General features: G+C 43.7%; 1 protein-coding gene across 4 annotated transcripts in view; it reads left to right on the forward strand.

Annotated features, from left to right (window-relative positions):
• ADCK1 (aarF domain containing kinase 1) overlaps positions 1–24,679 on the forward strand; it is a 108,049-nt gene that overhangs the window by 60,537 nt on the left and 22,833 nt on the right. For all 4 annotated transcript variants that reach the window (XM_083448396.1, XM_083448394.1, XM_083448395.1 and 1 more), the window contains 2 exons: positions 19,565–19,723; positions 20,976–21,134. In XM_083448396.1, coding sequence (XP_083304522.1) covers positions 19,565–19,723; positions 20,976–21,134 — 318 coding nt within the window. The remainder of the gene's footprint in view (positions 1–19,564; positions 19,724–20,975; positions 21,135–24,679) is intronic.

Consider the following 24,679-nt stretch of genomic DNA (forward strand, 5'->3'; position numbering starts at 1 on the left):
GGTACCAGAGGTCTTTCTTTGGGGGGGGGGTTCAGTCTGGAAAATTCAGGAACTGAACCCAGGATTTTGAGTATGCAAAGCATATGTTCTAGTCACTTCGTCACTAAGTCCAAACTGAGATAATCAAATATTTGTATGCCCCTTTTCCAAGCCATGCTAAGCCAAGGCATTTTGTACATTTTTCTGACATTGTTGAACATCAGAAAAATATACATAATGAAACAGAGCATTTCAAGATAATGCACTCTAAAATTACAATGCGTAACAAAATAGTCATTCGCATTTTAACAGGCTAGTCAAAACACCTTATCTTAGTAAAGATGAAATCACCTACTAATATTTCATAATGAGGCCTGAGAACAGAAATACAAGAAAATGGCAGCAAAAATAATGTGTCTTCTCAAAAAACTACAGGTCTCATAATCATAATTCCACAGCAGCAATCTCTAAACAAGATTGTACACTGATAGCTTCTAGGTCACCTTTCTCTAACCTGGTGACCTCCAGCAGAGGCATAGGAAGGTCAGGTGGTACCTGGTGTGGAAAATTTCTTGTCACCCCCCCAACTGATTTTTATTTTTTTGCCTAAAAAATTGGTTTTACGTTATTTCATATTTTCTTGCAAAGGAATGTGGATTCTGGGCCTCTGATAACAAATAGGCGACAATGGACAGATACTTAAATCTACAGGATGGATTGTGTTTTGGCTTGTGTTATTTTATTTATATTTATTGTTTATTTATTTCATAAAATTTATTTTAAAAAACTTGCAAAGTGGTTTACCAAAAAAAAAAAACAACACCCCAAAAAACCACAGCAGTAAAATCAAGAAAAAGTAACGATCCTCCCTTAAAACATACAAAAGCTAAAATATTAAAATTAAAATTACTTCAACTTCCTAAGCATCTAGGTATGCTTGCCTAAAGAAGAATGGTTTTAGCAGGTGCCCGAAGAGAGTCTAGCAAAGGCACGTGCTTTGTTGCAATAGGTGGGGAGTTCCAAACTGCAGGTGCTGTCACAGTAAACAATGCAGTACAGATATTATGTGGAACCTGTAGTAGTGCTTGAAACTACTGAAGGGGAGGTTTTATTTATTGAGATTTCACCATGCACTGTATTATCTGAAAAGGAAAACATTTAAAAACAGGACTGCACAGCAGCAATCTAGTCTCATCATGATCAGTGGGACTTATTCCCGAGCCAACGGTGCATAAGATGGGCTGCAATCCTATTCACCCCTTACATCCAACTTGTACCTAAAACTCTGCACAAGCCTGCACCAGAGAATTGTAGAGTTGGAAGGGACCCCTGAGGGTCATCTAGCCAAACCCCTGGGGCAATGCAGGAATCTCAAATAGACCATCCCTGACCGATGGCCATCCGTCTTCTGCTTTTCCCCTCAGCCAGGACACACAACAGATAAAGACACAACAACGGAGACTGGAGGTGTGGGAGGGAAGCCCAGCAGAGGGTAGGGCAGTAGGGCGGTTCATAATTATTATTATTTTTTAAAAATGCCTGCTCCAAAGGTCTTATCTTACTACACTAGGGATTATATAGCTATATCTGAAAATTCATGCATATCAATGAATATCTTGACCCTGCTCCACTGAATTGAAATTTCAGCCTTCACAACATAGGAAAACGGCCAAGTAAACAGCTATTTTTGTGGAGGAGGGTGAAGATATTAACCGATATGCATGAAATTTCATATATAGCTCTATAATCCTTGGTGTAGTAAGATAAGACCTTTGGAGCAGGCATTAAAAAAAAAGTTTTTTATGAAGCACCCTAGTAGGGCAGTAAGTGTTCCTTGATAATAATTTGTCACCCCCTCCATGATGGCCCCTGGGGCGGACCGCCCCCCGCCCCCCTTCCTACACCCCTGACCTCCAGATTTTTGGTACTCCAGTTCTCATCGACCTCTACCAGGGATGTTCAGGGGTTAGGGATCATGCGAATATTAGTTGCTGGAAACCACAGGAGGGGAGGGTGCCCTTGTGCTTGGGTCTTGCTTACAGGTTTCCCACAGGCATCTGGTTGGCTCCTGTCAGAACAGGATGCTGGACTAAATGGGCTGTTGGTCTGATCAAGCAGGCTCTTCTTATCATCTTAAGAAGAGAGCCAGTGTGGTGTAGTGGTTAAGAGCGGTAGTCTCGTAATCTGGGGAACTGGGTTCGCGTCTCCGCTCCTCCACATGCAGCTGCTGGGTGACCTTGGGCCAGTCACACTTCTCTGAAGTCTCTCAGCCCCACTCACCTCACAGAGTGTTTGTTGTGGGGGAGGAAGGGAAAGGAGATTGTTAGCCACTTTGAGACTCCTTAAAGGGAGTGAAAGGCGGGATATCAAATCCAAACTCTTCTTCTTCTTCTTCTTACATTGGAAAGGCACCAGTAGAACTTTAGTTTTCGCACCCATTTTCACCATAGATTGGGAATGCTTTTTGAGCTGAACTTTGCAGCCTGTTAGTGTGTCAGTGCAGCCTTTTAGGGCAAGCCCCCTCTACTGCATGACTCATAATGTAAAATACAACTGAAATGTATGTGGCTCATAACAGCATTTCCTTGGGCTGCATTGGGACTACTGCCTGCTATTCAGAGTGTCTGTGTAGCACTGTAAAATTGCTTTCTCTCTCTCTCTCTCGGCAGTCTTTTCAGCATTACTCGCAAAAAACGTTTGCTTGCTTATTTGTTTAACTGTCCTCACTTTCAGTTGCCCTTAATGATGTCATCAGGTTCGATTAGCAACATTGTGTTGTGATGTCACCACTATGTGGCTAATCCAGGATGGAGGAAGTAGAAGAAACTGGAAGAGAAAATAATAACCTAGTAGTGAGCAGAACAGTGTGTCGGGGAGAGAGAGAGACTGAGTGTTAGAGATCGTGTGTATAGATAAGGTTGCTGCTAAGAGCAGCTGCAGGCACTCAGTGCAGTTCAGCATTTGAGTTTAGACCTCATTTAGCTCTGTATATAGTTGTGTATTATAGTTGTAGATAGAATAAAGAAGATATTCTACAGAGCTGCTCTCCGAGTCGTTTATACTCTGCTATACTCTGCTGTGCGACGACTGTCTTGTGGAAGTGAATCCGGTGCTCACAACTCTAAGCTGTGAGTCCACAGCACTTTGACCTGTTCCTGTGCATAATAAGGTGGTCTCTGGAAGTGCTACCCAGCTCGCCCAGCCCAGTCGGGGCTGAAGTGGATGAGTCCAGTTGGTGGCACTGGCTCAAGGGCGATGCTGACAAGTAGCAGCTGGGGAAAACAATGGCACTGCATAGAGCTGCAGTGGGTTAGATGGGGAAATCGGTATAAGTGGTTTTCAGGAGAAATTTCCATCCCACAGACATAGCTGCTTTCAACCCCTAAATCAAAACTGGTAAATATTCATTGCAGCCCTAGTATTTTCCCACATCAAATATGGAAGATTTTGCATTCTAATCTCAACTTTTGGGACTTTGGGATGGAGTCTTTTTGTTTTTTGCTTGCCGCCTCAGCTTATGAAACTGAGAACCTCCATCCTTTGACATTTGAAACTTTCAGTGTTTGCAGTAGAATATTTGAAAGTGCAGCTGTATTATGGCCTATTAGCTCAAACGCCACAAGGCATTCAAAAATAGAATATTACTGTTTAAAATCTCATTCCTTTCAAAACAGTTTTGATTTTAGGTGCCTGGCTCATGTTTTCAAACCGTTCAGGATTCACAGTCCTTAAGGAGTCAGGTTAGCCGTTATTGCAGTCAGGTTTCCAGTCAGAGGAAAAACGATGGGAAATAGATTATTCGGGAAGGCATGTGTAATGTTTTTGGAGCAGTGAGGCGGGTCTGGTAGTAGCCTAACAGCATTTATTTTGAATATTACTGTCCCCTCCTCAGTATTGACCTCTGAGAGGAAATAGCAAACAAACCACCGTTCTGCAACTTCTTAGCAACAACCTGCTGTCAGTGGCATCAATTGGCTAGATATTATGATGTCACAAACCCATATCCTATAAGCCAGGAGGGAGGGACCTTTTCCAGGCTGAGGGCCACGTGACCTCATTGACAGTGTTCCTGGGGCCACATTCTAGTGATGTGTAGGGCAAGAGGGAAAAATAAGCAGAGCAATGTGACTTCAACTTTTGTACTGTGGGATGCAGTTCAGCCACACAAAAGGCAGAGGGGATCTGTGTACAGGGGGTCCTTGAGATATTTCACTACACACTATTATGCTATAGAGTTACTTGCTTAGTAAATACCCTTTCCTCATTGAGTTCTAGAATAGCTGACTCATTTCAGCCTCTGCTTCCATTTTGGTGGCTTTTCCTTAGAACTGGTTTTTCATTTAAAAGTCCATGCATTCCATTTCATCACTCTTCTGCCCCAAAGTGAGGACTCGAAGCTATTGGAGTGGGTGGGGCCGCTTTCCCCACCTCCTTTATTAGCGTCTCCCAGTGGGTTTGTTGAGCTGTCCAAGCATATATCAATAAAAACCACATTTATATTAAAACTAAAATGATGAATAAAAAGGGAGGGGGCGAACCCTTCACATTTCTCCATAATAATGTGGGATATAAAAAGGGAGATTTTTATCAATTATGAAAAAAAAGGATTTCAGCCATAAAAAGGTAATTTAAAGAGTCAGAGATAGATGGGAAGGAGCATTAATGTCAGCCAGAACAAATGGGACCACATTAGTCAACTGAAAGGTGGCATCACCAATGCTGCGCTTTCAAGCGAAGCGCCTACTTTCTGGAGCTCGCAGAGGCCTGCCCCACCCTAAAAAGAAGAGAGGTCTTTTGAGGGCAATCTCGGGCAAGCTGCTCATTTAGGGCACAAGTCCTACCTGGTGCTGATGCGGGCGTTTGAGGTCAAGCCTGATCTGTATCTCAAGCCAGGCGTGGGGAACCCGTGGCCTTCAATTGTTGCTGGACTCCAACTCCCATCAGCCCCTGCCACCATGTCCAATAGTTAGGGATGAGGGGAGTTGTAGTCTATCTACATCAGGTGTGGGTGTGTGTGGGTGTGTGCTACAGCTCTTTTGGCCCTGTCCTAGGACAGAGAAGTCAGCACATAGAGAAAAGGTTCCGCAGGGGTTCTAATGCTTTAAAAGGTAAAGGTAAAGGGACCCCTGACCATTAGGTCCAGTCGTGGCTGACTCTGGGGTTGCGGCGCTCATCTCGCTTTATCGGCCGAGGGAGCCGGTGTACAGCTTCCGGGTCATGTGGCCAGCATGACTAAGCCGCTTCTGGCGAACCACAGCAGCGCACGGAAACGACGTTTACCTTCCCGCCGGAGCGGTACCTATTTATCTACTTGCACTTTTACATGCTTTCGAACTGCTAGGTTGGCAGGAGCAGGGACCGAGCAACAGGAGCTCACCCAGTCGCGGAGATTCGAACCGCCGACCTTCGGATCGGCAAGTCCTAGGCTCTGTGGTTTAACCCAGAGCGCCACCCACGTCCCATGCACCGCGTCTAATGCTTTAGGGGTTCCCAAAGTGGGCAATGCTACTACCTGAGGGGCAGTGTGATAATCTGGGGCGGGGTGCTAAGAGGCAAGGAGGTGGCAGGAGGGTCCTGGAGGTGTAAATGACTATCAGACTTTGAAAAGTTGGTATAGCTGGATCCAATTCATCAATGTTGCTGCCTTAATTAAACTGAGAAGACCATGATGTGTGGCTAAGTGGACAGATATCCTGTCCTTGTATGTATAAGGTAGCTTTCTTTCTCTGCATGTAAGGTTAGTGGCTGAATTTGCACAAATCGTAGTCTCCCTGACCATCCGGAAAAACATATAACACCCATCAGCCGTGCATCCTTCTCTTTTCCTTTGCAAATTATGCCCCCGGGGAGCAGCGCCAGTGCTGGGCCCATAAGTGCAGATGATTTATGTTAACCGTTGGAACGATAATGTTTAATCTGTAAAGTGCTAATCTATTTTTATGTTGATTATGAATAGGCCAGCTGTGCCTACTTCCCTATTCATAGAGTTTAGCGAACAAGCCCATTTTACAGGCTGGGCTTGGAGGATGATTTACATGCGTGCAGATGCTGCTTTCAGGGGAGTAAATCAGCTGCGCTGTGCTCCCGAAGTGGCGCACAGGCAACTCGGCGAGGATAAAGGTGGGAAGGGAAGGGAAAGAAAGAGAAGGAAAGCATGGAGTGAGAAAGGAGGAAAGGGGAAAAGTGAGTGCAAATGGAGTGGAGATGTCAAGGAAGATATAGTTGTACCTCAGAAGTCAAACAGAATCGGTTCCAGAAGTCCGTTTGACTTCTGAAACATTCAACTACCAAAGTACGGTTTCTGTTGGCTGCAAGAAGCTCTTGCAGCCAATCAGAAGCTGTGGAAGCCCCGTCGGATGTTTGGCTTCCAAAAGAACGTTCCAAAACCGGAACACTCACTTCCAGTTTCCAATTGTCCGGGAGCCGAAATGTTCAGGAGCCGAGGTACGGCTGTACATTGCACAGATAAAATTTGTTGCACTAGCCTAACCGTTTAGTTGAAGACCACTCGCTGAATTGGATGCAGATTCTGTGAACAAAAGAGGTTGCTCTGTTCCTGGAAGGGACTGAGATCCAGTGGGTCTAATTTTCACACTGTCAAGGAGAGCTCACTTCAGGGGTTCGGATGAGCAGGCAAATATCCACTTCCTGCAGCACCCTGTGAGCAGAGTTCTGCTCCTGGGAACTCTGGATCGAACCCCTAAAGCAACAGTTTCAATAAACAGGTTTTAAAAAGAAGCCCTACACACAGTGTTTATTTAGCTTATTGGCACACACCTAAGTAAGATTAATTAACACAAGCTGCTCTGATGGACTGAAAATAAAACTGCCAATATCATAATGCCTTTATTCAAATCTGTGGTTGCAGCTTCCCTTGGAATACAGTGTATAGTTCTGGCCACCACATCTTAAAAAGTATGTGGTACAGCTGGGGACATGTTCTGAAAATGTGTGTGGCAAGAGGAATGAGTGATCACGGTTCAAACATCAGAGGACTGGTCTTTCCTACCAGCTCTTCTCGCTTCAAAGTGCAGTACTTTTTAATAGAGGTAGTTTAATGGAGCTGTGGAAGATTATGTTTTTAGTAATTCAGTTATGACACATATGGTGATTATACATGCTTTTGTGAAACGGACCTATCCAAATGTAACTCTGCGGCAGCCTGCAGCAGGCTGTGTTACAAATGTAAGAAATAAAAATTATTCCCTTCTACATTGCCCAGTGACTTGAATGCTGATCCTTAGGTCTGATGATTTTCTGCTTTGCTGCTTACATACATGACTATTGCTGTCTTAAGCATATGTGGTGCCAGGGTGCAAAGATCCGCCCGGCGCCCCCCCTCCCAGGTTGTCCAGTCCCAGGCAGAGGGCGGAGCTGGCCAGCTGCCTCAGCGTCTTGCTGGCTCGGTCGCCCCCGAACTTGCGGCGCACAGCCACCCACAGCAGAAGAGCCCGCCGTGGCGCTCCGATGGGCGGGCTCTTCCCTGGACTCAACTCTCGGCCCTGAGAGCCCAGCGCCCGGGTGCCCTGCACCCCTAGCGCCTATGGGTAAGACAGCCCTGTTGATACATCATTCATTTCTGTTGACTTATAGCAAAAACAAATGAGCAGAGAGCCTATGTATTGTATGTTGCTAGAGTATACCATTTCTTACTACTAGTGAGGAAATGACTGAATGTTCCCTTACTAGACGGATCTGTTAGTTTTGCTTCTCTGTTTATCATTTTTCCAGTCTTAAATTCAGGTCTCCACATTTCTTTAGTAGTCAGCAATTTTTAGTAAAAAAAAACAAAAAACCTCATGAAAATTCAGTAGCATTTTACTGTGACTTTCTCCTAACCAACCCATTGTTATATGGAGTTTTGATTAATATGCACATTTTTGCAAAAGCAATTTCCCCATATATAATGCATTTTTGGTGTGATTTTTATGTATGTGCATTTTTACACAAACTTTCCCCTATAAATTTAATAAATAATAATAATAATAGAGGGTTTTTTTGGAACGCATTTTAAAATTTGAACTGCATTGCAAAATTCAGAAAAGTGTAAATTTTAAAGTATGGCTATATTTTGGTTTTCATCTTGTTTCAGAAAGTGCAAACTGACTTTCTCCTCCATCTCTACTAATAGCAACATAGGAAGCTGCTTCATTCCGTGTCATACTGTACATCTAGCCTAATATTGTTTGCTGTGGCTGGCAGTGGCTTTCCAGGATCTTGGGCAGAGGGGTGTGTGTGTGTGTGTGTGTGTGTGTGTGTGTGTGTGTGTATACATATATAGCTATATCCTAAACTCTATCAAAGCTGTTTACAATAAAAGTATGTAAAAAACATACAGCAGAAACTATATAAAAATAGATTCTATTAAGAAAAAATAGTTTCTTAAATGACGAAAGTACAAAGAATGTATAATATACATGGCATTGCAGTGCTATTTTTCTAGAAAAAGAGGTGCAAGAACTCACTCTTTTTTCTCTTATAATGGCAATAGCGCCTACCTGAGAAGTGCCGGAACTGAGTTCTGGTGAGTTCCAGCTGGAAAAAAAGCCCTGCATGGCAGAAAGATCACAGAGAGCTGAATACTGGATAGTTCTACAACATTTGGGTAACAAAACACGTGGTTCTGCTGAAGTTCTTGCTTTGGTAGAAAGTGCAAATAAAGTGTAAGTCAGGAGTGAGGAACAGACATTGCTGAACTACAACTGCCATCAGCTTAATAGCTATGGTCATTGGCCAGGAATAATGGGAGTTTTAGTTCAGTAACATCCAGACAGCTTAATAGTCCCCACACCTGGTGTAAGGTTGTATTCCTTTCCTTCTCCATTTGTGGTATAAAAGAGATTATTTGTCGGAGTGACAAGGTAAGTCATAGCCAGGTAAGTCATACTCAGAGTAGGTCTATGTATTTCAGTAGGTCTGCTCTGAGTATGGCTGACATTGGAGATCATGTCCCATTTCCCACTGGCAATCAGGAAATCAAGGCCAGAATCTTGCTTCAGAAATTAAAAGAGAGACTATCTGCTGCTGCTTGCTCTTGCTTTTAAAGCACATTTGTTTTAATTGCTGCTGCTGTGAAACTGCACCTTCTGAAAGAGCTACAGTTCCAATCTATCTTTGAGATTGGCAGACACAACTCCATCCTGACAGACAGGCTAGCGCAAGAAGTGCATAAGATAATATTTCTCCAAAGAGAGAGAAGACCGTGGATTTAATGAGCATTGTTCAGTTCAGGTGGGAGACAGCTGGAGACAGAAGAGCAAATTAGGCAGAGGCAGACTTGACATGGAGGGGGGGACCTACCCCCCACCCCAGATCTAAAAATGCCTTGACTTTTGGCAAAGGCAGAGTCAGAAGGGCATTGGTGACATCACAGGTCACCAGGTTTTTTATACATGGAATACTGAGGAATTTACTCGGTGCTATATATCATCTACATAATATTTTCACACAATTTTCTCTTAAACCGTAACATGCTGTAAATTTTATATTCACATTCCACAATCGTTGCCATGCTTCCACATATACATTATAATCAATATCTATTGCCCAATGCATCATTGAAGATTTTAACTGCTCATCCTTTGTCTCTTATTCCAGTAATACACATTTTAGACAGCACTTTAACATTACATTCCAACAGATCTCTCTCCAGTTATGATATTTGTTCTCTAAACCCTCATTTCCTATCTCTCTTAAAGGCTTCATTCTAATGATAATATTGTATCCATCATGTTAACTTTCTTGATAAGTCCTTAAATTATTTTAATTTAAACTCTCCTCCCTCCTGTTTTAATAAATTTCTATAAGTTGTCCAACATTCCATCATATTCTTTTTCTTTACCGCTATGGCTTCTAGCGGTGAGAGCCAAAGTGGTATTTTTATCTCCAATAATTTCTTTATATTTATCCCATACTCTATACATCCCCCCCAATTATATAATTTGTAAATCCTTTGTGTACTTTCACCTTTTCATACCACAAATAGGCGAGCCAACCAAAAATATTATCATGACCTTCTTAATGTCAGATACGTGGATTCTCCAATGTCATCCATTCCTTCAACCAACAAAGACAAGATGCTTCATAATATAATCACATATCTGACAGGGAGAAACCTCTCTCTTTTGCATCTATCAATATTTTATATTTTATTCTCAGTTTTACCCCTTGCCAGATATATTTAGAGATATATTTTTGCCATGCATGGAAACAATCTGTTTTGCCAATCACTGTAAGTGATTGAAACAAAAATAACATTCTTGGTAAAACATTCATTTTTATAGTCAACACTCTACTTAACAGTGAAAGTTTGCAAATTTCTTTTGATATCTTCCCAGGTTTTAAAATAATTATCTTTATATTATTTGCTGTTAACCATACACCTAGATACTTAATCTTTCTTTCAATTTTTAAACCTGACACATCTTGTAAATTATTTTTACTCTCATCATTCATATTTTTTATCAAGAGTTTGGTTTTGTCTTTATTAATCTTAACACCTGCTACATCTCCATTTTTTTTTATCTCTTGTAATACTTTCGAGATTGACTCTATTGGTTCTTCAACAGATATCACCACGTCATCTGCAAATCCTTTTAGTTTCTATTGTCTCTGTCCCACATACCTTTAATTTATTGATTACATCTTATTCTTTGTGACAGTACTTCTAAAACTAATATAAACAACAAGGGTGACAATGGGCAGCCTTGTCTCATTCTGTTAGTTATTTTGCAATTCTCAGTCAGGACATTGTTTGCTATCGGTTTAGCTGACTGTTCAGTATATATTGCTTTGACTCCTTTTATAAAAGTGTATTCACAGATCATATATTCCAAAACTTTAAACATAAAATCCCAGGAAACATTGTCAAATGCTTTCTCTGCGCCTAAAAACATTAAGGCTGCTTATTTCTCATTTCTCACTTGTAAATATTCTATTATATTGATTATATTCCTAATATTCCTAATATTGTCCTTTATTTGACTTCTTGGCAAGAATCTGGCCTGGTCATAATGAATTACCTCTTTTAATATCATTTCAGCCTATTTGTTAATATATCTGCAAAAAGTTTATAATCGTTATTCAACAAAAATATAGGTTGATAATTTTTGAGCTGCTCAGGATCTCTATCTTGTTTAGGACTTAAAGTTATATAGGCATTCTTCCATGATTCTGGCAGCTCACCTGTCATATTTAAAGTCATATTCATAATATCTTTTAATAGTTGTATTAGGTAATCTCGTAACTTCTTATAATATATTGCTGATAAACCAACAGGTCTGGGTGCCTTCCCAATTTTTGCCTGTGAGATTGCTTGCTGGAATTCCATCATTGTCACTGGTCCATTCAAAATTATGAGTGAACTGCGTGCATTATTAATTAATACACCTTCAGGATATTCCCAACAATAAGGAATTTTGTTGTATCTCAGTGCATCTGTCAGGTATTTATAATTTGCTCTTTTCTTTGGGGAGCCAGTGTGGTGTAGTGGTTAAGAGTGGTGGACTTGTAATCTGGTGAACCGGGTTCACATCTCCGCTCCTCCACATGTAGCTGCTGGGTGACCTTGGGCTAGTCACACTTCTCTGAAGTCTCTCAGCCTCACTCACCTCACAGAGTGTTTGTTGTGGGGGAGGAAGGGAAAGGAGATTGTTAGCCGCTTTGAAACTCCTTAGGGTAGTGATAAAGTGGGATATCAAATCCAAACTCTCCTCCTCCTCCTCCTTTAACAATCTCATCAGGATTTCTTTCAAAATTATTATTTTTTGTTCCTCACTCCTGTTTAGAACCTGCATGTAGTTCTATTTTTCTGCTGGGATGCAGGGGTACACATACCCCTAAACATTTTGTGAATCTAAGTTTGGCCTCATTGAGGGGCAGTATTTCAATGAGTCGGAAAATGAGAGTACCCTTTAAACATTTTTTAATAGAAAAAAAGCACTGCCTGCATGGACTGGTAGCTGCCTGCTGGAAGAAGAGATGATCTACGCTAACTACCTCATACTTCTGGGTGGATCCGCATGGCATCTCAATAGGGTTTCAAGATTCCACAGTGCAAATGAGCAGACCCTGCAACAAGCACTGGTCCGCCTTAAATTTTCCCAAGTGAAGGCTATTGCCTGTGCATTAACTTTTGCTGCCCATGTGGGCAGAATTCTAAGCGTTGCCATACAGTTGCCATGAGAAGATGTATTTACCTGTGTCTTCCCAGGATGTGTGACAGTCTTCCTGCTAAAAGCTATCGGTGGTTTTAAATTAGGTGTTGCTCGGAGTAAACACATTGAAATTAATGGCCCTATTTTAGTTATTTTCATTTATCTCATAGGGCCTACTCTGCGTAAAACATAGTTGAATACCGTCCTAGGGCCTCAAATGTTCGAAAATGACACGGACAAGCTAAATTAAAATTAATAATGCATGTGGTTCACCCGTAATTTTGTATTGTTTTATATCAAGCAGTAATCATCACAATTTTTTTTTAAAAAATGTCACCACTGTAAGCCTCTCAGGAAAGAACAGGAGACATAATGTTGAATTGTGGAGAAATTCAGTATCTGGAGAGATAGTAAACAGGCCTTGATAGATAAGAAGGTAGCGTGACACAATGTTGGTTTATTTGTCTGGATTTTCTCAACAGTCTAATGGGTGAGCTAGGATTAGTATTCAGGCCAGTCTTTTTAGTGTACCATGGTATACATGCTGTATGTGCACTCCAGCTAGGTATCACTGCTGCTCCCGTCTCCTGCCTCTTCCCTCATGGCATCATCACATTAGGGCATTGTTATCAGCCCAGGATTACTGATTTTTATTGCTAGCTTTGCATTTTATTAAGTATCTGGCCTTAATCAAGGTTATTCTGTGTGTTTGCCTGAGCACAGATGATAAGCAAGAGTAAATTGAGATGGAATAAAGAGCATGTTCCCTGAAGCATCAATTTGTAAGGGGGGGGGGGTCAAAACAAAACAGGGTAACTGCCAGCACTATGTTGTATGCCAAAGCTGTGGAAAGCAAGACTGTGTAGTCTTTGCTCGTTAAAAAAAAAGAATAATTTTTATCACAAAAAGCTAAATTTATAAATGATACAGGTACAGAAAATATGCATACCTTTATTTGTTTTGCACAGTTTTTTTCTGCTTCTGCTCAGCACAACAATCAGGGGGTTATGCTGACCACTAAAGTCCTGCCTTCTGACCACCGGAAAAACAGGCTGTCTTCTGACCTCTTGAGATTTTTTCAGGCATTGCCAACACAGTTTCAAGACAATCTATCCAGCCCTAGTTTGAAGTTTCTCTTCTTTTGTTTGCTGTTATGCACAGTTACTAGGGAGCCTTGTATTTAAGCAGTAGCCTGGTAGCCAGATCTGACTAGGAATTCAGTGTAGATGAGTGAGGTGTGTCTTGCAGATAGTTCACTGCACCACAGCAGGTGTTAATTCAACAGCCTTTTACTGTAAAAGGTCAAAGGTGTGCCCATTTAACGTGTATTTTAGCTCTAATCATTACTGACCATAATTTATTAATTTTATATTTTAAATTTAGAAAAGAGCCCAGGTTGGCAAACAGCAAGAAACAAAGCATCTTAAGAACAATCTTAAACATCTTAAGAACAATCCCAGCACAGATACAGAGTGGGAAAGATCTCAGCTTAAAAGGCTTGCTGAGGGAGGAAGGTCTTCAATAGGTGTTGAAAAGAAAACAGAATGCCTGTCTAGTATTCAAGGGGAGGACATCGCAAAGGATAGGCCCCCAAACACACAAGGCTCGATTTCTACATTGGGCAGAACGGACCTCCTGATAAGATTGTTTCTGCAGAAGGCCCTCACTCCAGCATGCAGTGATCAGTTTGTTATTTAAGGGGTCAGATAACCTTTCAGATACCCTGGTCCCAAGCAGGAGAAGCAGGAGAAAAAGAAGAGTTTGGATTTTATATCCCGCCTTTCACTCCCTTTAAGGAGTCTCAAAGCGGCTAACATTCTCCTTTCCCTCCCTCCCCCACAACAAACACTCTGTGAGGTGAGTGGGGCTGAGAGACTTCAAAGAAGTGTGACTGGCCCAAGGTCACCCAGCAGCTGCATGTGGAGGAGCGGAGACGCGAACCCGGTTCCCCAGATTACAAGACTACCGCTCTTAACCACTACACCACACTGAAGGTACCAGGGTGTCAGAGTATGCCTCTGTATACCATTTTCCAGGAATCACAAGCAGAGAAAGTGCTATTGCACTCAGTCCCTACTTAAGGGTTGCCCATAGGCTTCTGACTTGTCCACCCTGAGAACAGCATATTGAACTAAATGGTATTCGTCTCATCCAGCTGGGCTGTTATTTAGAGAGACGTTCTGTACAGCGTCTCAGTTTGGGGTGAGAAGCAGCTGTATCACCCACATGTTAGAAAATTATTATTTTAAAATACCTAATAGATATGCACTTTTGACAGCCAGGTTAGGGTCTCATCAATTAAGCTCTGCATTCATTAGTCAAGAAGAAGTCCAATCAGATTTCACAGGCTCAGGCCGGCTTCTATAAATTGTGGGCTGTTTGTTCTGACGTATGATGAATTATTCTTCATAATCCACTATCGGCTGCGATAAATCTAATCTTTCAACTTCTGCTGTCTTAATAACTCCTAGGGTAACAATGCAACACTTGATTTCTGAGCACAGAATGCACAAATTGATGGGGGAACTAGAGGATTTCATTTACTGCCCAGGTTTAAAGTTTAGAGTGGCTGTAGCTTGACATTTGCTGCCACAACAAGCCTAGGTCTTCAAAAGCCCGTGGAATAATAAATCTTTAATTTCAAGTGCTGAGTACAATATATAGTTTGGAATAGGGTCAGGGTCGGTACATTCTGGCAGTGATCCTTCACGGGAGGATTTTAGGAAACTCCAGAAGCTCCCTGAGACCTGGTGTAGTAACAGAGGAAGCTGCTTTATAGCATCTTACAGTATTTGTCCATCAAGCTCAGGGGGTGGGGAATCTTTTTCAGCCCGAGGCCCACGTCCCGCCACTGGCAACCTCACAAGAGCTGCATGCCAGTGGTGTTTAGGTCCAGGGGCAGAAGTGAGCGGAGCATGTGACAGTGGATTACATTCCGGCCATGCAGAAGTCAAAAGTTTGCATCCTTCACTCCATGTTCCATCCAGGCTACCAAGAGGTGTTACCACATATTCCATATAGGGCATATTCCAGCCAGGCAAAAGCACTCAAGCAAGGTGTAGAACAGGAGGTACTGATTGGTGTGGCCTGGGGAGAATCCTGCAGCCTGAATAAAGAGGCTTGGACGACCAGATCTGAGCCCCCACACTCCAGATATAGTCCAATATTGTCTATTCCGTTCATCAGCCGCTCTCCAGGGTCTTAGGCTCTGTGTCACAGGGCAGAAGCGTTGCCCCTGATTTAGGGGGAGGTGGGCTTTATACATTCCTCCTCCTCCCTGTTGTGTTGGAGCTGTGGCTTCTGGTGGAGCAATATACAGTTTTAAAGAGTTTGAGACCATGCTTTCCAGGCTATCTCAAGTACTTCTGCGTTGCAGAAATGGGGTGAGGGCAAGGATATGGAAGGAAGCCCATACTGTGGCAAAGAAAAAAGCAGTGGCCCGCATTATGAAGCTGGTGCACTGGGGAGTGTTGGAATATATAGACAGTATATGAGAGTGAGAGAGAATGATTTGCTCTGCTGGGGTCTTGCAGCTCACACTGCTGTGTTATCTCAGCAGCACACCTGTTCATGTAGCTTCTATATCTTCCCCTTCCCCACCATTCTTCAGTTCCTGGAGACTCCACCAATCCTGTTTGGTGCCTGAGCTCTTTCCTTTCCTGGCTTTCCTATGCTTACTTTCCTTATGGTCTATCACTGTAGTGAAGTTGTCACTACTGGCTCCGTTTACACGTAATGCTGAGGCAAACCATGACATTATGTCCAAACTTGGGCTCGTGGTTTGTTTGCCTCAAACAAGCAACACGTTTTAAGCCAAGGACAAATAGTGGTAACAGCTCATGGTTTGTTTGGAGAGAAATAAACCCAGGCTCAGGTGTGACAAGGGTGGCATGTCCTGTTTTGCCACTTGAAGCCACCGCCTGGGCCACCCTGCCTGCTGCCTCTGCTGCCAGTGGAGAAGTGATGCCAGCATTGGCATCAGTTTCAGGTGAGACCTCACCGGTTTCAGGTGAGATATTACACACTCTGTGAGGCTGATGATGCTTTTCTGCTGGTGGTGGAGGTGGCAGGGCAGGTGGAGACCCTCTGGGGCCCCACCTCAGGGACATCCGCTGCCTGAGGCCATGGCTTCACCCCACTTAATGGCCGTGCGGGCTTAGTTCACAGCAAGAGCAGGGAGGACTAAAGCGCCTGTGATTTTACCTAGCATGCTCTGCTTTCACCTCTAGACCATATGTTTAACTTTGGTTTAAAGTGAAATGCAAACAAGCCCAATGTGTTGCTTTGATTAGATTAGGAACTGGAAGAAGACCGAGCGCCAGCAATCGTAATGGAGGGTTTTGGCGGGAAACTTCATCTGGCCTTAGCTTGCTAGATCTCTCCACTCATCACTTCCAGACAAAATGGAAGCTGTTGTGCCAAAGTAATATTGAGGAGAATGCACAGTGGAGGCAGCTAGTGTTCTCTGGTAGTACAGACATTCAAAAAGATTTCTGTGTGTGCTGAATGCCCTATGCAAATTGAGTATATAATTTAGGAGTTATGGGGAGGTAGAAGAAGCCATGGAAGTACCTACATTCCATTTATCCATGCCCGGTGGATGCTCTGTTCACCATTTTGTTTTACTTCATTACAGCCTGTATGCTTTTCAAATTCACCTCTGTAAACCTATGGGCTAGAGGCTTAGTTTAAAAAGAAAAGGAAGCAAGCTGAGATTTTCAGAGTGTTGTACCCAAGTGTTGGGTTGTAGCCAACTAATTTCTACTCATAGTAAACCCGCTGAAATTGATATACCTAAGTTAGGCAGGTCCATTCATTTCACTGGGTTGTATCCAATGCTAGAGTAGACCCATTGACATTAAGGGGCATGACTAACTTAGGTTCATTAATTTCAGTGGTCTATGAGTAGAACTTAGCTGGATATCATCCAAAGTGTCTACTCTGAGTAGGACTAACATTGGATACAGCCCAGTGTGACAACAAATGTGTGGAATACTCTCTGCTTTACATTTGAGGCAGGACCCTTTACTCAAGTGTAGGGGTTTCAGGTGTAGGTAAAAGTCATTTGTGGCTTTTACCCGCCTAAACAGCACCCTGCCCACGTGAGTAGTTCCCTCAAGCCACGATCTGACTCTCTGCAGAATCAATCATTTGCTTTGGCGGTGTTGGTGAGGAAATGAATAAATCTGAAAGTGAAAAAGAAGGAGAAGGAGAAGAAACAACATCTAGTAAACTGTTTGAGGGGAAAGAAATTCCTTTCTGAAGGCAAGAATGTCAAAAGGTTTGAATCATGGATCTGCTGTAATTAAAAAACACATAACTAGTCGTTTTCAAATGTGGTTGTTCTACTTAATTGATTTTGCCGCCGGAGGAATAAAATAAATAAATAAAAGGCGCCTTGCCTGTGAATTACTGGAGGCGGTTGAGACTCCGTTTGAATCTAATTGCTGCAAATGTGCCAGTTTGTTGCTGGTAATAGTTATTGTAAAAGAAGCAGGGGTGGGGGTGGGGGCGATGGGGAAAGAGAGGCAGCGGTGTGTGAGGGGAGGGGAAGTCGCTGTCAGCAGCTGCATGTAGGCATGTAGGCCTCCTTCAGAGATGGTGTTTCTCTCTCCCCTCCCCCCGCAGCTTCATCAACACAAAAGATTTCTGTTGAATGCTTTGCATGTAGGCTCTGCTTAAAAGTGTTTTATTCATATTTAATTGCCGGCTTGCCGCAGCTCCCGTCTTTAATTACTGTGTAAAAAAGTGGGATATAAAAATGCACCAGCATTCCACTTGTTTTCTTTTTTTCCCCATTTCTGCATAAATTATGTGTTCCTTGACTGCTGGCCCTGGTGAGATTTGTGTCTTGTGTAAGCAGGGAGCAGGCGGTCTTCTTCTAAGCCAACTCTATTGGCCATTTTTGCTTTAACATTGGGTTGGCCTTGTGGAGGGGAGGCAAGATGACCCTGGAAGGTTTCCCCAGCTATACAATAATATCTCTGAAGGGCAGCTTCTGCACTGGAACCCCACTGGTGTCTGATAAGCCTCCATTCACACCTGCAAACTTTATCTGACTGATCCAGTTTTGCTTCCTTCCTATGCAGCCTTGTATTTAACAGTTCACCTGGTAGCCACAGATGGCCAGGGATTCCATGCAGGCCAGAGGGGTAGTGGGGGAGAGACAGATTCCCTTCTCTGTCAGCTTACACGCAGTGTTTCTGAAAGCTGGGCCCCTGTTGCTTTTGGACTACAACTCCCATCATCCCTACGTAGTAGGACCAGTGATCAGGGATGATGGGACTTGTAGTCCAACAGCAGCTGGGGACCCAAATTTGAGGAACATTGGCTTGGAGGAAAATCAGAAGGTGCCTTGTACCAAGTCAGTTGCAGCCATGATGAGATGAGAGCCAGTGTGGTGTAGTGGTTCAAGTGTTAGACAGGGGGAGACAAGGGTTCAGACCCCCCACTCGGCCATAATGCTCACTGGGTGGACTTGGGCCACTCAATGCCTCCGCCCCATCTACTTCACAGGGTTGTTGCAAAGACAAAATTGGGGGAGTGTATGTCACCAGAAGTTTCCTGGAGGAAAGGTAGAATTAGTATAGAATAAATTATAGTAATTAGGAAGTTGCCATGTATCAAATCATACCTGTGGTCCCCCTCCTCTGTACTGCCTACCTTGACTAGCAGTGGCTCTACAGGGTTTCAGACTCAGGAGATTCCCACTTTTACTTGGACATGCTGAGGATTGAACCAGGATCTTTCTGCATGCAAAGTTCATGCTCCACCGCTGAGCTTCTCCAAGAAGCTGGCTTGGGTTTTGTGCTGGCTGTGAAGAAAGGAGACCCCCCCCCCACCTCACAAACAGCATGGAAATGCAGAGGGCTGTCAGAAGAGAGATGGTGTGCTCTGTTCCTCCGTTGCCAGCCCCCTTCTTTCGCTAGCCTAACAAGAGGCTAGAAGGCAAGAGGATGGGGCTTCCCCTCTTCAGTAACTTTTGTGGACCTCTTCACATGGCTACTCTAAATGCAGTGTAGCTTCTGCCTGTTAAATCATTCCCTGTGATTTTACCTGCTACCTGTCAGGAAGGAATTCAGTAGTTACACCTTACCCCATTATGAAGCTGCTGTGACAGGAAAAGCTTCGCGTACTATCGTTCTTTTCCTGGCATGCAGCTGCTGAAAGCGCAGGAGCACTGCCAGAGCAAAAAGCTGACAACCCTACCCAGACTGACTTCCCACTTTCGCGGAGGAGCTTGCCTGTTGAAAAGGCACACACCTTTTCTGGCTGAAATATACTGAGAGAACAGGAAGCTTGGGTTGCAGTCCCCAGGCTGTCAGGGCTCTCCGTCTGTCTATGGTAATTAATGTCTCTCTGCATCCGAAGCATACCTGCGGGCTGTTTCTTAGGAGGCTGACAGCTTCCCTTCTTTCTTCCCCTTGCAGATTAATGAGTTGTTTATAAGTTTTGAAGATGCTCCATTGGGGGCGGCATCCCTGGCCCAAGTCCACAAGGCTGTGCTGCACGATGGGAGGACCGTTGCAGTGAAAGTCCAGCACCCGAAGGTTCAAACACAGAGTTCAAAGGATATTCTGCTGATGGAGGTAAATGGCTACATTCATGTATTTGCCTCCATTACAAAACGGATGTGTGTCACCTTTGGCACAGGCAGGCTCAAAAGCTGGGCTGGATCTTCAGAACTCTGCCAGCACCATGCTTCCTTTTGCTTCACTGAGGGTTGTCTTTAGTTTGTTACATGCATGAGAATCATGGAAGCACAGTCAGAAGGGACCACAAGGGTCATCTAGTCCAGCCCCCGGCAATGCAGGAATCTTTTGCCCAGCATGGGGCTTGAACCCATGGCCCTGAGATTAAGAGTCTCATGCTCTACTGACTAAGCTAAGCTAGGCTCCAGATTTTTTTCCAGATTCTGCGGAAAGAGAAATAACATGGGTAGAAGTTAGCACTTGGCTAACATTTCTCAGAAAATAATTTTATTGATTGATTTCATTCACGTATAAATCATTTCCCACAAGACATCCCAAAGCGATTAACAGTAAAAACATCAACAAACACATCAACAATAAAAACAATTCCAAAGCCAATACAGATACAGGGTCCTGTTTGGTCCTGATGGTCCTGTTCCGCTAGCTGAAAAGATGCATGCTAGCAGAACAGAACTTTCCCCCATCTCCTCTGCCCTGTAGACCCTTATAATCGGCTCTAGAGGGTAGGGAAAACCTTTGGAGAAGATTAGGGGTGGAGGGAAGAGGAAACAGAAGTGGAGCAATGAATATAAATGTTTCCTTTGAACAGAAGGCTAGTTTCTACACACATTCGACACATGTCTCCATGTCTTCCATCCAGTTAAGGAAGGGGCATTATCAGAGTTTTCATCCAGGTGAAAACACTCAGGGTGTGGTGCAGGGCCAGCGAGGGCTATGGCCTGGAGAAACTTTCAAGGGTCAAACATAGCAGCCTTGAAGGCCACATTTGGGCCCTGGGCCTGAAATTCCCCAACTGTGCATTAAAACACAATAGTAAATCCACATACCTGTTTTTTTATCCACCTTTACTCCATCAATCATCATTTTTATTAGATGGGCTGTTTCCAAACTAGAGCTTTTTGCACAGCTTAGGCACCACGTTTCCAGTCACCTGAAGCCACTTCTGTCATTGGAGCTCACCGGAGAGGAGAATAGTGCTCAGGGAGGTAAACTGTGGCTTAAGCCCCCTTCACATGCACACCCCTGTCGCTGAGAGAATCATCACCTAGCTTGGCCTTCAGTGTTGGCTTCTACTGCAATGTAGTTTAGGAACCTTTCGGAAACTTACGATGTGACTACTTGGTTCCAGGTCCTTGTCTCGGCCGTGAAGCAGATCTTCCCAGACTTTGAATTCATGTGGCTAGTTGAAGAATCTAAAAAGAACTTGCCTCTTGAGCTGGACTTCCTGAACGAAGGGAGGAATGCTGAGAAGGTGGCCCACATGCTCAGAAAGTTTGATTTTCTAAAGGTAATGTGTGCACATGCAATCTGCATGCAATCTTATGAGCGTCCAAGTGAGCGTAAGACTGGCATTCAGCAGGGGCAGTGTTGTTATTAAATTGCTATTGGGGGTGTGTGGGTGGGGTATCGAAAGTGAATGTAATTCTGCTGATGCTGCTGAATTGGATCTTGTAGGGATATCATTGGCCCTCACCAGAATAGCAGGGAAGGGTGTGTGTGTGTGTGTGTTACATTGGTCCTGCAGGCACTGCCTGGAGGAAGAAAGAGGTAGTAATTTTTAATGACTAGTTTTGGGCGCCTCAGCAGAAATGGCAAAGAACACAGCTGGGACACTATACTTTGCACAGCTCAGTAATTTCTGTGCTGAACGATTATTTCAGCCTTGGCACAACAGCTCCACGTAAACTCTGTCCTCCAGGAAAACGGAGTTCTAGAGCACTGGGTGGCCTCTTGATGCACAGAACATTCTCTTGAATTGCCTGACTGTTGCCTAAATATTCAGGCTGAGAGCATTCTGGGGTGGCAGCCAGCAATTCAGAATCAGTGTCAGGACCTGACGTTATAAGCCTGGCAGTGTGGATACTAGGAAGGAACATCATAACCATTTTGTTAGAACTCAGAATGAGTTTAAAACAACAACAACAACAACCTGCAGCACTGCTTGGAAAATGGAGACACCCCTATCCTGCTGCTGCTGCTTTGCTGAGGCTACCGCTTGGCACTGTAATGAAATAATGTCTGATGCCACAGTTGGTCATGTGGCTAAGGGCATGCTTCCTTGGAAGTTTCCTGAACCCTTGGTTTAGTACTACTTTTATTTTTATAGTTCTAAACCAGAGGGGGAAGGAGGTCCTACGAGAAGCAAATATCCTTTTTGCTCTTTTCAGCAGAAAGCTAGTTGCATGGCTGGCATTGACAGTGGCCTGATCTGCTTTGGTGTGCATTGCCAGGATCAGCTGGGGGTGAGGGTGGGGATCCACCATTCTGAACAGTTCAAGATTTCTTTGCAGGGTTGAAAGGTAGGGAATCGAACCTAATAATCATCTTAGGGGTTGTTGTTGCTCCTTAGGACAGATTTCAAGTCCCGCTTCCCCCACTCTGAATTTATTCTTATCAACTACAGTGGTACCTCTGGTTACGAACTTAATTTGTTCCGGAGGTCCGTTCTTAAGCTAAAACTGTTCTTATCCTGAGGCACACTTTCGCTAATGGGGCCTCCTGCTGAGAACGCGCCTCTGCCGCGCAATTTCCATTCGCATCCTGGGGCAAAGTTCACAACCAGGAGCAGCTACTTCCAGATTAGCAGAGCTCGTAACCTGAAGCGTTCATAACCAGAGGTACTACTGTACTAAGCCGTCAGAAGTCCCCTTTCATTATTTCCTCACAACAATGGAAAGGGACTGAAATAAAAGTAAGAGCAGGGGTTGTATTCCTTAATAATTTCTCATGAGGTAGGCATTTGAATAGCAGTTGCTGGAAATTGCAAGTTGGGAGAGTGCTGTCCCATTCATGTTCTGGTTTTGGGCCTGCCATTTTGGCATCCTAGTTTTATTGTTGCAAATGGCTTAGAAGCCATTTTGGCATGTCAGGGGTATAGAGATTAAATCATCCACATCATCAGCCTTTGGCTGACTGCTGTGAGACTAAATGGGCCTTTGCTCTGACCCACTGGGACTCTTCTTATCTGTGTGCATATATATATATATATATATAAACACTCACTCCCCTATAGCAATCTAGGTGCAATCACACAGGTTGCCATGTGCACACTAATACTGCTACCATAGGTATAAGCCAATACATAGATTTGTATGTGTGAAGATAGGGGCTGAATTCCTCAGCTGCCATTGCTGAGAAATGGCCAACTTTGTAGAGTGCTCATATACTGATGCTGCCACATTGCTCCTGCACATAGACCTATAGTGGTCTGTGCACTTGCCAGGTTCATGCCTTCATAAACGATTGTAGGCCCCTGCACAGGAGCAATGTTGCAGCTCCTACGTCACATGAGCCAGGCTGCTCCCTCTGTGCTGTGTGTGTGCCCCCTCTGCTTTTGTGTACATTCATTGACACATGTACACATACCTGGATATTGCATACAGGCACACTTATGCAGGTATGTCTTTGCCTACATAAGCACTTGTGCAATTTGCTGCTACCCATTTGTTTCTCTCAAAAAACATTAGGCAAAAGCCTTGCTCATGCATTCAGAGCCCCATGAATGTAAGAGGAGCCTGATGAATCAGGTTGCTGGCCCATCTAGTCCAACGTTCTGTTCTCATGGTGGCCAAACAGATGCCAGCTCTTTCAAAATTTGATTGCAACGCAGCAACACTCTGCAATGATTCTTCCATGTGTAATGCTAAGCAAACAGGCCTTAAAAGGGCACAAAAGGCCAAAGGCTGATGCCTTGTTCTAAGCGAATGTTTATCAAGAGTGTTGCGCCTTGGAGAGCAGCTCTGCTGCTGCTGTAACAAGTAAGAGAGTGTGGAGCAAATCCCCATGGAGACAGCCAATCACATCCTCTCTGGGTTAAAGAGCCACTGCAATATCGATTCAGGGAATAATAACAAATTGCTGCAAAAATGGCTAAATAATAGATTTCCCCTGTCCAACCCGTCGATTCCAAGACGTTTTCATCAACCCCAAAGGCAACAAGGGAGTTGTTTCCTGGTAATTCCCCCTACCCCCAGAGTTAAAGAAAACCAACAGCAACACCCATAGCACAGCAGGGAAGTGGATTTCTTTCCATGAACCCAGTTGAGCTTGTAAAGCCAGAGATAAATTGTTTCCATGTGCAAGCATTAGGGCCAAATGTCTGTGCATCATTTAAGCTTGCCAAGGACTATGACTTTGTGCGAGTGAGACTTATGCGCAGCTTAATAAGGACCATTGACTGCTGCTGTAAATTTTGGAATGGGGATAAATGTTGACGCAGGGTTAAAATAAGCTACAGGCTTTGGGATCAGTGGGTTTAAGAGCCAGTGCATGGTAACAGCAGGGGCTGGGGAAGCTGGGAATCAGTGTGCTATCAATGGCAACTAGCCACAATTGCTATGCTCTGCCTCCACAGTTGGAGGCAGCAATGCTGCTGAATACCAGTTGCCGGAAACCACAGAGAGGCCAGTTCTCTTGTGCTCAAATCCTGCTTGCTTGTTAACCATGGGCATCTGGGAGGACAGATGGGGCATTGGCCTGATCCAGCAGGCTCTTCTTCTGAACAGGGCTACAGCTTTAGGTACCTCCCTTTCATTTTGAATGCATGGCTTCAGCAAGTATTCTGCAATGTGCTATAGTCTGAGAGAAGGTGAAAAGTGCTGTAGTTCTGTAGCCCTTGAGAAAGTGAGTTTGCAAACCCAGAATAAGGAGCAGTGGCACAGAAATGGAAATTTCTGTAATTTTGGAGCTATGTTTTTTTCCAGGGCAGAGGCTCCCCACTCTGCATGAAAAAGAAGTTGGAGTGGGGCATTGAAATATAGTTCTCTCAATCCCAAACGTACCTGATTATTTTAACAGGCAAGTGTATGTGTATAGTTGGAGTAACTAACCTTT

The sequence above is a fragment of the Podarcis tiliguerta genome (genome assembly GCF_965153285.1).
Source record: "Podarcis tiliguerta genome assembly, chromosome: 1".
Classification (NCBI taxonomy): Eukaryota; Metazoa; Chordata; class Lepidosauria; order Squamata; family Lacertidae; genus Podarcis; species Podarcis tiliguerta.